Raw genomic sequence first — 14,078 nt, forward strand, 5'->3', positions numbered from 1 at the left:
GGCTTTCTTTGGAAACAAACAGTGATGGAAGAAGTATTCTTTGGCTCCAGTATGCTCATTTTCAGTCTTCTCAGCACCTCCACAGCTGGACTATGGGGCTGCCAGCTCTTACGATACCTTAGAACCAAGTGAGGACAGTCCATCTTCCTGCATCATCACTATGTGTTGCCTCAGCCCTAAGTTCCTACAAGAGGGCCTTGTCTCTCCTTCTAGCTGCCCATTGGCTGTGCTGCCATTGTGCTACAGGACTCTAGTAGTGGCCTGGCAGTCACTGAGGGATACTGCTGCAGGGGCAGAGGCCGTGAAGTCAGGCCTCAGCAGGATGAACAAGAGGCCTGGAGCTGCATCGGACCAGTCACGTGGTGAGGGCAGCAACATCCGCAGCGGGTGCATGAGGATCTGCCACATAGCTAAGGGGCTCTTCTTGCCAATGTCTGTAATGGCAAGAAACAATTTCTGCTTTGGAGGTATGGCCACTTGTCCTTCGTCACGCCCTCTGGGGATTCCTCTCATAGAATGGCTACCTGATTCCTGACACTGCATGACGGTGGCAGAAATGTTAAAAACAAAGCATAAACAGCACAAACTTGATCAACTAAATTATATTCCAGCCCCCTTAGGTACTTTTGTCTAGGTAGGGGTAGAAGACAAAATGTTGGAGGCAGTAAGGGAGCAAGGACTGCTTTTGAAGTTTTCCTCTCAGCCTCTAATTGAAGCATCTTACCCCTCAGCTTGGAGAGCCATTAGGTAGCTGTGGGCAGTCACAGGCTGTGACTTCTTATATTCTCCTGGGGCCCCCTTAGGGGTCACTAAGAAACAGGGCATATGCTGTGAGGATATCCAGGGGCTGAACTTGGGGTGTGGCCTGGCTAGGTTTTTGGATTTTTTTTGGTCGGTCATGGGGCTTGAACTCTGGACTGAGTGTTGTCCCTCAGCTCTTCAGCTCAAGGCTAGTGCTCTACCACTCGAGCCACAGCACCACTTCTGGTTTTCTGGTAGTTTATTGGAGATAAGAGTTTCATGGCTTTTCCTGCCCAGGTTGGCTTTGAGCTCTGATCCTCAGATCTCAGCCTTCTGAGTATCTAGGATTACAGGCACGAGCCACTGGGGCCTGGCTTCTGGCTAGGTTTTAAGGGACCAGTTTTCTAGTTCTGGCTGAGCTATAAGCTGTGGAGACGTGAGTAGGTTGGCTTCTCTGTGCCTCACAATACCCACCATGCCTACTTCATAGGGATTCTGTATAAAGACAAGTCCTATCTGTAAGCCTTGGGTGCAGTTGTGCCTAGAGTTGGGCTGGATGGAGGTTTGGTGTGCATAAGAGTTGGTAGGTGTGGATGAGCCCTAAGAATTTGCATCTTTAAAGCTCCCTGATGAAGGTATCAGTTTCTCCTAGTAAAAGTAGTAATGAGGGACTAAGACTGGGGACCAAACAGCAGAATCCTGTCTTCATCAGGGTTCTCTGCTATTGCTTTTCCAACTGCTCCCAGGGAGCCTTTGTTGAACAGAGGGAAGGTAGGAGTGAGAACCACTGTGAGTCAGGTGCTCTCCATGCATTGTTTAAATATATCACAAGGAACCTTAGGAGACAATGATGTGCTGCTGCAGATAATGAAAGTTGGAGCTGGGAGAAGTTAAGACTCCCTCCTTCCACACCCCCCCACCCCCAGTCACACAGGTGCCAGACCAGGATCTGACTCCAGTGCCGACACGTGTTTCCCACTACATTATGGCTCCCACACTTTCCTCTATCTACCCCACCCCCACCCCGCCAATCCCTAACACATAGGCTTCACTCGAGTTATGATTCAGTAGGTGTAGGCAAGTCAAAGGAGCTGCATTTCATTTCATTTTTAAGATATTTTTTTATTTTATTTATTTATTTTTTGTCAGTTGTGGGGCTTGAACTCTGGGCCTGGGCATTGTCCCTCAGCTCTTTAGCTCAAGACCAGCACTCTATCACTTGAGCCACAGCCACCACTTCTGGTTTTCTGGTGGTTTATTGGAGATAAGAGTCTCACAGACTTTCCTGCGCTGGCTGGCTTTGAACCGTGATCTTCAGATCTCATCCTTCTGAGTAGCTAGGATTACAGGTGTGAGCCACCGGCACCTGGCTTATTTTTAAGGTATCTTTATTTAAAAAGAAAAAAAATCACAACAAACTCTTAGGTAATTTTAAGGCTGAGGACCTGCCAAGCTCAATAAAGAAGAACAACCATATTACTTCTCTCTCTTTTCTTTTTGTTTTCCCTCCCTCCCTCCCTCCCTCCCTCCCTCCCTTCCTTCCTTCCTTCTTTCCTTCCTTCCTTCCTTCCTTCCTTCCTTCCTTCCCTCCCTCCCTCCCTCCCTCCCTTCCTCCCTCCCTATGTGTCCATACCTCTGGCTTTTTGGTGGTTAATTGGAAATAAGAGTCTCATGACTGGGAAGTGACACTGTGGCTCAAGTGGCATAGCACTATTCTTGAGCACAAAGAGGCTCAGGGACAGCACCTTGGTTCAAGCCCCAGGACTGGGGGGGGAAAGCTTGGACTAGATTTGAACCTCTATCTTCAAATCCCAGTCTTCTGAGTAGCTAGGATCACAGGCATGAGCCATTGGCATCTGGCATACTCCCTGTCTTCACACTTGAGGTGCAAAGCTTTTGGCCAAATATAGTTGTCAGACTTAAGCATGTACGGCAATCTCCTGGAGAGAGTCTGCTGGTTTTCCTCCTCCTCTCCTCCTGCCACCAGAAGGGATCATATAGGTCTGAGGTAGGACCCAAGCATTTGCCTTTTTAACAAGTCACAATGATGCTGGACATACTTAGAGAACCACAGTCTCAGGAGCTTGCTACTTCCAAGTGTGATTCATGGGTCAGTAGCCTCCACTTCGTCTGGATTCCAGCTTTATGTAATTTCTTACCTCACATGTCCTGAATTCAGAGCTACATTTTAACACAATCCCCAGTTGAGTTGTGAGCAACTTAGTGCGGCTTAGAGCCACCAGAATGAGCAAACACGGGCTGGGAAGGTGGCTCAGTGGTAGAGCGCTTGCCTTGCATGCCTGAGGCCCTGAGTTCGATTCCTCAGCACCACATAAGCAAAAAATAAAAGCCGGAAGTGGCGCTGTGGCTCAAGTGGTAGAGCGCTAGCCTTGAGCTGAAGAGCTGAGGAACAGCGCCCAGGACCAGAGTTCAGGCCCCACGACCGGACTCCCCGCCCCCCCAAAAAAAATGTCTCAGAATGAGCAAACACTAGGGAGCAGGGGCAGATGGAGAACATCTCTTCTCATGCATATGAAAGAAACAACAAAGAGGGGTTAAGTGTTCAGGGGGACAGCCAGAGTAGAGGGCAGGTGAGGGCTGTAAAGGATAGAAGACTCTTCCCTGAAGAAGGCAGGGAGAATAAGGAAGGGTGAACAGGAGAGTGGGGTGGGCCTTAGAGGAAAGGCTCTATCATCAATATAGTGGAGAGGCACTATATTGCAAGTACAGGATGAGGGGATAGCACTCTGGGGCCAAAGCCTTCAGCAGGGAGGATAGTGGCTGGGAGGATGTGAGGGTGAACATCTCTGAATAAACCACTGGCTGAGAAGCCAAGAGAGCCAAAGTGAGAGAGCACGAGTTTGAAGGGATTCAATCAGGCCAGTGTTTTGACTTTATCCTGCAAAGTAGCAGTGGAAAAAACCAGTAGCCACACAGGAAGGGAATGGGTCAAGTTTGGGCACAGGATATACTACAGGCCAGTGAACTCATAGTGGAAGGTCCAGAGTGTGTGGCAACATAGAATAGAAGGAATAAATGCTATCGGAATCTTTTTGTTTTTCTTGCTAGTCCTGGGATTTGGACTCAGGGCCTGGGCACTGGCCCTGAGCTTCTTTTGCTCAAGGCTAGTGTTCTACTGCTTGAGCTACAGATTCATTTCTGGCTTTTTGGGCTATTTATTGGAGATAAGAGTGTCCATATACATTCCTTCCCAGGTTGGCTTTGAACCACAATCCTTAGATCTCAGCCTCCTGAGTAGCTAGGATTACAGATGTGAGTCACTGGTGCCTTACAACCTTATTTTTTTTAAGCTTTTGTTTTTTATTTAAAGAAAAAGGTGAGCTGGGCACCAGTGGCTCATGCATGTAATCCTAGCTACTCAGGAGGCTGAGATCTGAAGATCGCAGTTCAAAGTCAGTCCAGGCAGGGAAGTCCAATCTTACTTTCAATTAACCAACACAAATGTGGAAGTGGAAGTTTGGCTCAAGTAGTAGAGCAACAACCTTGAGTAAATAAGTTAAGGGACAGAACCCAGGTGCTGAGTTCAAGCCCTAGGACTAGCACAAAAAAAAAAAAAAGTGGAGGAAATCCTTCAAAAGGTATGGACTTACTGTTTCTTCTGCTATATATTTTGTATATAAATAACTTAAATAGAAGCATTCTGCACCTTGGACATGCTTCAACACATGGGTGGCCAATAGGGCCTGGGTTAAGATAGTTAGGGAGGAGGAGCATTGCTAGGAATTCCCTGGCCTTGGCTCCAAGACACATAAGAAGTAAAGAAAGCCAGGTGGTGGGTCATATCTATAATCCTACCTACGTGAGAGGAGGAGATCTGGAGGATTGTGGTTTGAAGCCAGCCTGGTTAAAATATTTGCAAGATTCCATCTCAAGCAATAAAAATCTGGGTGCAGTGGTATGTGCTGACCATTCCAAAGAGGTAGGAAGTATAAACGGGAGAACTTCAGTCCAGACAGGCCCAAGCACAAACACATGATTCTATTTGAAAAGTAAAAGCAAAAAATGGCTAGGGGCATAGCTTAAGTGATAGAGTGCTTGCCTGGCAAGCACAGGCCCTGAGTTCAAATCCCAGCACTGCCAAAAAAACACAGAAAAAGGAGGAGATGAGAAGGAAATACACTAGTTCCCTATCTGCTTGTCTCTTCTAACATCTTTTGGCTCACTCATTCATCTCCTAGCAGAGTCCTTTCTTTTCAAGGACCCACAGGGAACTAGGAGATGAAGTACAGTTAAGGCTCCCATGCCTAGTTCACATGCAACTCTCCTCTCATTCCCTACAAAACAGCACGAGGGAGACCATGCTCTCAGTGTCATGCATACCTGTTTGAATTTCTGCTACATGCTATGCCAACCTTGAGCTAATTCTTTGCTTCTCTGACTTTTGTTTCCTTCCTGCTAACCTCTGTAAGGGCAGGAACACTTTTTTTTTCTGCTCTGTCTCCTCCAAACACTGTGCAAAGTACATAATTAAGTTCCCATGAATGTTCATGTAATAAGAGACATAAAACCCATCCATCCTCTCCTTGTATCTAGTTGGTTTAAGGCACTATTTTTCTTTCTTTTTGTTGGCTTAAACTCAGGGTGTCACAATCATTTATTTGGCTTGTTTGCTTGCCCAATGACTTGCTCTACCATGTGAGCCAGCCTGGTTTTTTGCTGGCTAATTGGATAAAGTCTCATGGACCTTTCTACTGAACTGGCCTCAAATGGATCCTTTAGGTCTCAGCCTCTTGAGTTGCTGGGATTACAGGCATGAGCCACTGGTGCCTGATGAAGCCACCATTCTTTCCTTTCTCTTTTTCCTTTTTCCTGTGCTACTAATGGGGCTTAAACTGAGGGCCAGGGAACTCTCATTTAGCATTTTCACTCAAGGCTGGCACTTCAGCACTCGCCACACTTCCAGTTCTGGCTTTTTTGCTGGATAATTGGAGCTAGGAGTCTCACAGACTTTGCTGCTTGGGCTGGTGATCCTCAGATCTCAGCCTCCTGAGTGGTTAGTTACAGGCATGAGCCACTAGTCCTCGGCAAGGCACTATTCTTTTTTTTTTTTTTTTTTTAATTTTATTTTATTTTATTTGAGAACATACTGTACAGAGAGGTTACAATTACATGGGCAAGATAATGCATACATTTCTTACCAAGCATTGCAGCCTCCTCCTTTGTTTACCCTTCACCTCCCTTCCCAGCCTCCCCCCCCCCCCCCCCCCTCCAATCATACCAAGGCACTATTCTTGACTGGGCTAGTATGAGGATGATTAAGTTTTGTAATTCTTTTCTGGTTCTTTTTGAAAAAAAGGCACTATGACATCAAACATTAAGAACTTCTCTGTTACTTTCTATGTGAAATTACTGGGGAGAAGCAAATTCCTTATTTAAAAATTCTTTAAAACTGGGCCAGAAAGGTGGCTTAGTGGTAGAGTGCTTGCCCAGCATGCATGAAGCTCTGGGTTCAATTCTTCAATACCATATAAACAGAAAAAGCCGGAAGTGGTACTGTGGCTTAAGTGGTAGAGTGCTAGTCTTGAGCAAAAGAAGCTCAGGGACAGTGCCCAGGCCTTGAGTTCAAGCCCCAGGACTGGCAAAAAAACAAAAAACAAAAAAAAAATATATTTTAAACTATTTTTCCAAACAAGAGAAAGTATGCTTCTGCCTCCTACCAAGGCCAGGTATCCTCCTTCTTCCCTCCTTTTTATCCTCCTCCTCCTCTTCCCCTTCATAAAGAAGAATGGCTACCAGACATTGCTCACTTGGAAAAATATAGCTCATTAGATATGAATCAGCTTGGGCTGGCGAAAAATGATTCACATATGACCAACTTGATTTAGTTCAGGTTGTTCACTCAGAATCTTTCTCCCTTTTAATTAAATGGTGCTTGGTCTTGATGGTAGAAAGACAGAGGCTGCATTTAGTCTGTATTCATGGAAAGCCAGGGACAGGATGGATAAGGGCATGTTTTCTCCTTGGCAGAGCCCTAACATTTATGGAGGAGGGTGGAGTGGCAGTGGTATTGGAGGTGCTAGCACTCTCGAGTCTTGTTTTTTGCTGGTCCTGGGGCTTGAATTCAGGGACTGGGCACTGTCCCTGAGCCTCTTTGCAGTCAAGGCTAGTGCTCTACCACCTGAGCACAGCAATACTTCCAGATTTTTCTGAGTAGTTTATTGGAGATAAGAGGCTCAAGGACTTTCTTGGCTAGGCTGGCTTCAAACTGTGATCCTCAGATCTCAGCCTCCTGAGTAGTTAGGCTTCTGGAGGTCTGTGCAGTCTGGTGACCAGTGGTCTAGAACTCTACCTTTCCTGTGATCCTATCTGAAAATGGTGGCTCATGACTTAACTCACCTCCAGGAAACACAAGAACACTTTAGCTTAATTACCCTACTAGATGCAGCCCTTGAATCACTGGGCACAGTTGGGGCTGGGGAGAAGCCCCGCTCATTTCTCAGAGGGGAGGCCAGCCCATTGCTGCTGGAGGTGCTCATAGCTGATGCAAATGTTCTCCAATATGTTTCTACCTTGGGTAGGCTATTTGACAAATCCTGTTTCCTGTGTCCTGGGGCCGCTTAGCTACTCAGGCTCTTGGGCAGAAGAACCTGAGGACCCTGTTTCCTGTGACATGCATTGGCCATTTGACAGCTGTGAGCACCCACTACATGGCAGGCACTGTACCACGATCTAACAATAGCTACAGTGTACAGACAGTCGCCCTATCTCTTCCCAGCAATTCTAGGGGATAATATGATATGTCTTCAATGTAAATGGCGCCCAGAAAAGCAAGGAGCCCATGAGTTAAGTGGAAACCCCATTCAAATCGCTGGACATTTCATTAGAGTCAGTTTATGATTAAAGAAGGCCTTCATTGCATTTGATATTTTTCACATTAAATTGGAAGGAAATCCCTTCACATATGAGCTCCTTGGACCTTTCCTAGTCAGTTCTCATAGGTGCCCTTCCTAATTTTTTTGCTTGCTTGCTTTCCCCAGGTGTTGACTTCAAGATGAAGACCATAGAGGTAGATGGCATCAAAGTGCGGATACAGATTTGGTGAGTTGTGTTGGAGAGGACCCTGAGGTTCATCTGGGATAAATAGTTTATAAATATTTATCCCAGATGTATGAGCCTTAATCTCTGATGTTTTTCTTAATAAACTTTATGGGAATTGTAAGTCACCAAGGGTCAGGAATTAGAAGGAATTGGTAAAGTAATCATTATCTCTGAATTAGGCTTTACCCTGGGGCTGTACCACATGGTAGTTAAGACTGGAAGGATGGAAGGTTACATCTTATCTATTGGGGGGAACTCTTGGTGAGAGTTCAGTGCAGTTTCTGCTAGTAGCCACTAGGGGCCACTGTAGCACTCTGGCAGTGTTGAAAGTACTGTTTTTGCCTCATGTGGAGCTACCATAGAATCCCAGAATATCATGACAATGACCTCAGAGGCCTCATGGGAATTGGGGAGGGTCAGTATCCTCTATCTGGCCAAGTCTGCACTGGTCAAATTTTAGAGAGAGCTATCCAAGGTCCAGTTACAATTGTAGGTTGTCCAAGTACAAATATAGTTGTCAGTTGTCAGTTGAGGCCTAGGCCAGTGGACCGAGCCTCTCACTGCAGAGTCAGGGCTTTTGATCCCCTTGGGGTTCCAAGTACCTCAGATTGTTCACATCACAGCTCCCAAATTTCTCTTTCAAGGGCACAGGGGCTCCCAATTCCTGTTCTTCCCCTCCCTATCTGCCCCTGTGGTCCATACTCTACTGAAGGACTGGCTTTGTATTATAGGGACACAGCGGGGCAGGAGAGATACCAGACCATCACAAAGCAGTACTATCGAAGGGCACAGGTGAGTCAGTGTTTTCAGGGGTTAGAGGTGGGACACTGCTACTCATGCCCCTGGGTCTGGATGCTTGAGATGTTTGTGTCACTGACCCCTGAAATAGGGCTCTCAGATTGCCTGTCAGGGAGGGAGCCTAGAACAGCCTTCTGGAGGTTGGCTGATTGTTCATTCCTCAGTTATTCCTAGAGACTTACTTGAGGCTGGTTCTCTATCCTCTCCCCTCCCTTTTTCCCTCCACCCAGGAACAATGACCAGATCAAAGCATGTGGTGCCTTCCTACCCCCAGAGCAATCTGTGATGGATCTAGAAAGAGGCAGGTGGGGGGATCTGGAAGAGAACTTAACATTTCTGGATGCTGAGGGGTTCTCATGTCAAGCAAGGAGAAGGGAAAATGGGCCCAACAGTTAAGCATCACCCTTCTGGGTCCATGATTGTGCACTTTCTCTGTGCATCCACCTCCCCCCTCTCTCTCTTTTTCTCTTCTCTCAGGGAATATTTTTAGTCTACGACATCAGCAGTGAGCGCTCCTACCAGCACATCATGAAGTGGGTCAGTGATGTGGATGAGGTAGGAGATCCCTACTTCACTGACAGGGGTGGGGAAAGGGTAAGCTCTCAGGGTGAGTGGGTCAGTGCTTCCAGGAAGCCTTGCCTTCCACAGCACTGGGTAAAGTCCTCTGGGCAAGTAAATCATGGAGAGGAAGCTGAAGCTGCCATTCCCTCATGCTCTGTACATAGCCTCAGTGACTATGCCCTCCCTGGAAATTAGTTTGTTCCCAGCCTTCCTTGTGAACTTCCTAAAACCTCAGGAGCAGATGAAATTGTGAGACTGGGCTTTTAAATCTGGCTCTGCATATACTGGTGGAACTTTGGCGAGCCATGTGAACTCTCTAGTCCCTAGTTCCTCATCTGTTGAATGAGAGCTGGATCAAGTCCAGGGTCTTTTGCAGCTCTAATACCACTTGTTCAACCCAAAAATAGAGCATTAGCTAGCTTGTCTTCTACCCTAAGCTGTCCTCCTGACATTCCTGGGATAGCCATGGTAGTACCAAACCCTTTACATACTGTGTGTTTTCCTATACATATCCACCTATGACCAACTTTAACTTGTAAGTTAGATACAGTAAAAGATTAATAATAGTTATGAAACAGAACAATTATGCTGTAATAAAATGTACTTAAAAATCTATGAGTGGTTTGTTTCTAGAACTTTCCACTTCATATTTTTAGACCCCTAGTTGACGACAAGTAACAGAAATGGTTAGGGACAAAACTGCAGATAAGGGATTCTCCTGCACCCCAGTTGGCCCACTGTCTTAAGCTTGGTTGTGATGTAGAAACCAGTGGGACTGTAAAGGGAGATGGGAAGGAGAAGGGACCAGTGCCCTCACTGGCATTTCTGCCTATCCTTTGCCCCTAGTATGCACCAGAAGGGGTCCAGAAGATTCTTATAGGGAATAAGGCTGATGAAGAGCAGAAGCGGCAGGTGGGAAGAGAGCAAGGGCAGCAGGTAAGTAGGAGTTACCTTTGGGTCTTTGGCAGCACTTTCAGAACAAATCCTGACAACAGAGACCCAGAAATATACCTCCTTATCTTCAGAGCCTATGAGTGGGGATCCAGGAGTGTGCTCTCCAGTCTTGAGAACAGAATCTTAGGAGTGCACTCCCCATTTTCAGGTTCTCTTTCAAGTCCCATGGCAGCCTGTGGCACTGGGGGAACTGACACTGTTAAGAGTTTGCTCTCTGTCCTTCAGGACAATGATCAAAGGTCAGTTGAAACCCAACTGTCTCTTAGGCAGCAACTCCTGCCAGTCCATACCCCCCAAATAGGATCAGCCTCTATTTAAAGCATCATCCTCATGACAGTGACAAGGAAGGACTCTGAGTTGCTGATGTCTTCTGTAACAGTATCCAGGCCACCTAGAGAAACCATGGAGCAGAGAGGGTAGGAGACAATGCTAAATGAATATCCAAATATCCAGGGACTTTGGCCTTGAGGTATGTGGCTCAACTGGTTGAGCACCTGCCTACCAAATATACAGGGACCATCTTCTTAAGAGAACAGAAACAACAATTGATATTCTGATGTAAGAGTTACCCACCCACTTTGAGGGCTTCAAGAGTTCCTCTCTCCCTCTCCAGTCAATAGCATTTCCATTAGCCCTTAAAATAAAATTGATTTTTTTTTTGTTAAAAAAAATACATAGCATCAAGAAATGTGAACGCAGAGGCTAGACTATTAGAGTAACAGTATTTATCTAGTACTGCATGTGTGGCACTGTACTGAGGGCTCCTAGGTGCATGATCCTATTTAATCAACCCACAGCCCTGGCTGACAGATATTGTCATTCCCTGTTAGCAGAAGACGAGCCTGGAGCTTCGGGGGAGCAGTAACTTGTCCAGGCTTGTGCAGCTGTGAGGTAGATTACGGGGACTGCAGTCTGAGACTGTTGGACTCCAATGCCTTTTTTCCTCATTTTTATTTATTTTTGAGATTGAAGGAGAATTCAAATAGATACAGACAAACACTCATCTGATTGAAGTGTGATGAAAGAGTGCATGGAATCCAAAAAGAGTGTGTTCAAAGCTTATTAGAGAAAGCCAGGCACTGGTGGTTTGTGCCTATAATCCTACCAACTCAGGAGGCTAAGATCTAATGATTGCAGTTCAAACCAGCTTGAGCAGGAAAGTCCACAAGACTCTTGTCTCCAGTTAGCCACCAAAAAGCCAGAAGTGGAGCTATAGCTCAAGTGGTAGAGTGCCAGCCTTAAATGAAAAAGCTAAAGGACAGTTCTCAGGCTCTGTTCGAGCACCTGTATCAGAACAAGGAAAACATCAGCTATTAGAGATGAAAGAAAGATGGCTGCCTATATTGATCTACCACACTGTATCCCATGTGTACAGGAGGGCTGAGGAGGGACACACACACACACACACACACACACACACACACACACACACGGAGAAAGACAGAGAGAGAGAACGAACATCTTTCCCTCTGCAGCCTGTGTCTTAGAAGGAACTCTTCAATTTCCTCTGAGAAGTGATCTACTCAGAGGCATTGTCTCAACACAGCTTGGTTTGTGAGCACCGTGGCAGACGTAGGTACCCAGTGGCATGGCCATTCCCTTCCTTTGCTGACTCTTTCAGACATCTTCTTCTCTCGCAGCTGGCCAAGGAGTACGGCATGGACTTCTATGAAACAAGTGCCTGTACCAACCTCAACATTAAAGAGGTGAGAGCCCGGGGCCAGCTGCCTGTCTCTAGAGCCCAGCGCAGCGGGAAGGTGAGAGGGGGAAGTGGCGCACGGGAGCCAAGATAAGCTGGAAGTTGTCCCTTGGGGCGCTGCAGGGTTGCGGGGCGGCAGACGGGCACCGGACTAACCTGTGCCCCTTGGCTTTCCAGTCTTTCACACGCCTGACGGAGCTGGTGCTGCAGGCCCACAGGAAGGAGCTGGATGGTCTCCGGACGCGTGCCAGCCACGAGTTGGCATTGGCAGAGCTGGAAGAGGAAGAGGGCAAACCTGAGGGCCCAGCACACTCTTCAAAAACCTGCTGGTGCTGAGGGTCCTGTGTGGGGTGCCCCCACCAACTCCCTTCCCTCATGAGGTCTGGGACAGCAGGGGAGCCTGGGCTCTGCCCACTGCTTTCCTCTCATTTGGTGACCCTAGCTGCTACTCTCCCCGCCTGGCCCTGAGAGCAGCTCTGCTGTGGTGTCTGAGCAGCCTCTGTCCCCAGCCCCTGGACTCTGGAGCAGTGTCCTTCAGCCTGTTTCCCCAGCCACAGGTCTGTTGCCACCCCACAGTGTTCTGTAAGCACCGATTCGCTACCCCAGGCTCCCTGGACGGACAGTGGCTGAGGCTGGAGTCCAGGCCACCCGAAGGCTCCTCCCTTCTCTTCAGCATCTTGTCTCCTCTCTGCCTTCTCTCTTCCTCCCACTCCCTCTGGCCCCTTCCCTCTAGTGTGTCTTGTATGGAGCCACCTCCTTCCCTCTTGCCTAGATGTCCTGCTGTGGCTGTTACTGCAGCTGCTTCCTTCCTAACCCTGGTTGGAGGAAATGGACCCAGGCTCATGGAGATGTCCAATCCTCTGCTCCAGAGAAGACGTCCCGCCTTGCTTTGCGGTAGCCCAGAGGCTAAGGGTGCTTCTCCCACCTCCCCTCCCCACTGCCCCTTCTTCTGCCAGAGGCCTGCCTCCCCATGGCCTGGAAAAGTGGGTCATTGAGGTAGAAAGAAAACATCCCTTTGGGGGTTGTCTTACCTCTGTGCTTTCCCCCATCTGAGCTTTGGCCTTGCTTTGCTGCCTGCCTGCCTCCAGAGAACTGACCTCAGAGGCAGGTTCTTCAGAGAAGAAAAGAAATGAGGGCGGCAGGGATCAAAAGTCACCTCCATTCTCTACCTCCCATGCAGCGAGTATACAACCTCTCCACAGGGGCTCCTGAATTTGAAGTATGGACCAAGGCACTGGGGCTGGTTAAGGCTCTAGAAGAAGGTGTGCTCAGAAGTGAAGGGCTAGCTCCTCCATGTCAGGGTCAGAGCCAGTGCATACAGGCCAGGAATAGCTTTTTTGTTTTGTTTTGTTTTGTTTTTCAGTGTTGAGGGGATGTGGCCATAGCAGGGCCTCCTGGGTTCCTCTTTCCTATCTTCTGGAATAAGAGCATATCCCTGGACTCTTGGCAGAAGTGAGAAGTGACATACACATGTCACTGTTACACTGATCCTAGCCTTCAGCAGTTAAAGTTTCTCTGGGTCCCAAAGTTTGTCGAAGGGCAAAGACTTCCTGGGAAGAAGAAAAGGAGGCCGTGGGTAGGTAGGCTTGAAGCTGTTCAGTTCCACCTTCAAGACAAATGCTCTTCTTGTCTTCTTGTCCCTGAGTAGGTCTGAGGGCTTGCCAACTGCACTGTGGCTACTAAGGGAGCAAATAGGATGCCCTCTTCCACAATTCTCTGTTCAGAAGTTTCTTTAACCCTCAGAGGCCCAAGAATAGCTTGAATGAAGTCACTTCAAGAAGTTATCTGGGCACTAGTGGCTCAAGCCTGTAATCCTAGTGTCTCAAGGCTGCAATCTGAGGAACATAGTTCAAAGCCTGCTTAGTCAGGAAAATCCATGAGACTCTTATCGCCAGTTAACTACCAAATGCCCAGAAGTGGCTCTGTGGCTGAAGTGGTAAAGGGCTAGCCTTGAGCAAGAAAGCTCAGGGACAGTGCCCATACCTGGAGTTCAAGCCCCAGTACCAGCACAGAAAGTAAAATAATAATAAAAAGAAGAATCAAGTCAATCACAGCCTAGGTAAGAGGCTCTAAGCTATACGTCATGACTGGGACTGAAGGCAAAGCAAAAGAACTGGGTACTGACCATTCACTTACCCAGTGTGTGTGTGTGTGTGTGTGTGTGTGTGTGTGAAGAGAAGGGCCCCACTTCCTTATTTCATGTGTGTGTGTGTGTGTGTGTGTGTGTGTGTGTGTGTGTGTGTGAAGAGAAGGGCCCCACTTCCTT

General features: G+C 47.5%; 1 protein-coding gene across 3 annotated transcripts in view; it reads left to right on the plus strand.

Moving 5' to 3' along the window:
• Window positions 1–14,078, plus strand: part of Rab15 (RAB15, member RAS oncogene family) — a 33,171-nt gene that overhangs the window by 11,886 nt on the left and 7,207 nt on the right. The window contains exons 2-7 of one of the 3 annotated variants that reach the window (XM_042691798.1): window positions 7,740–7,800; window positions 8,532–8,592; window positions 9,076–9,153; window positions 10,006–10,095; window positions 11,754–11,819; window positions 11,990–12,192. In XM_042691798.1, the coding sequence (XP_042547732.1) occupies window positions 7,740–7,800; window positions 8,532–8,592; window positions 9,076–9,153; window positions 10,006–10,095; window positions 11,754–11,819; window positions 11,990–12,148 (515 nt within the window). In that variant the 3' untranslated portion in view covers window positions 12,149–12,192. Of the gene's footprint in view, window positions 1–7,739; window positions 7,801–8,531; window positions 8,593–9,075; window positions 9,154–10,005; window positions 10,096–11,753; window positions 11,820–11,989; window positions 13,645–14,078 lie in introns of those variants that run through there. The other 2 variants (XM_042691797.1, XM_042691799.1) reach the window with 2 other exon arrangements.

The sequence above is a fragment of the Dipodomys spectabilis genome, unplaced genomic scaffold (assembly GCF_019054845.1).
Source record: "Dipodomys spectabilis isolate Male_0828 unplaced genomic scaffold, ASM1905484v1 ptg000146l, whole genome shotgun sequence".
Lineage (NCBI taxonomy): Eukaryota > Metazoa > Chordata > Mammalia > Rodentia > Heteromyidae > Dipodomys > Dipodomys spectabilis.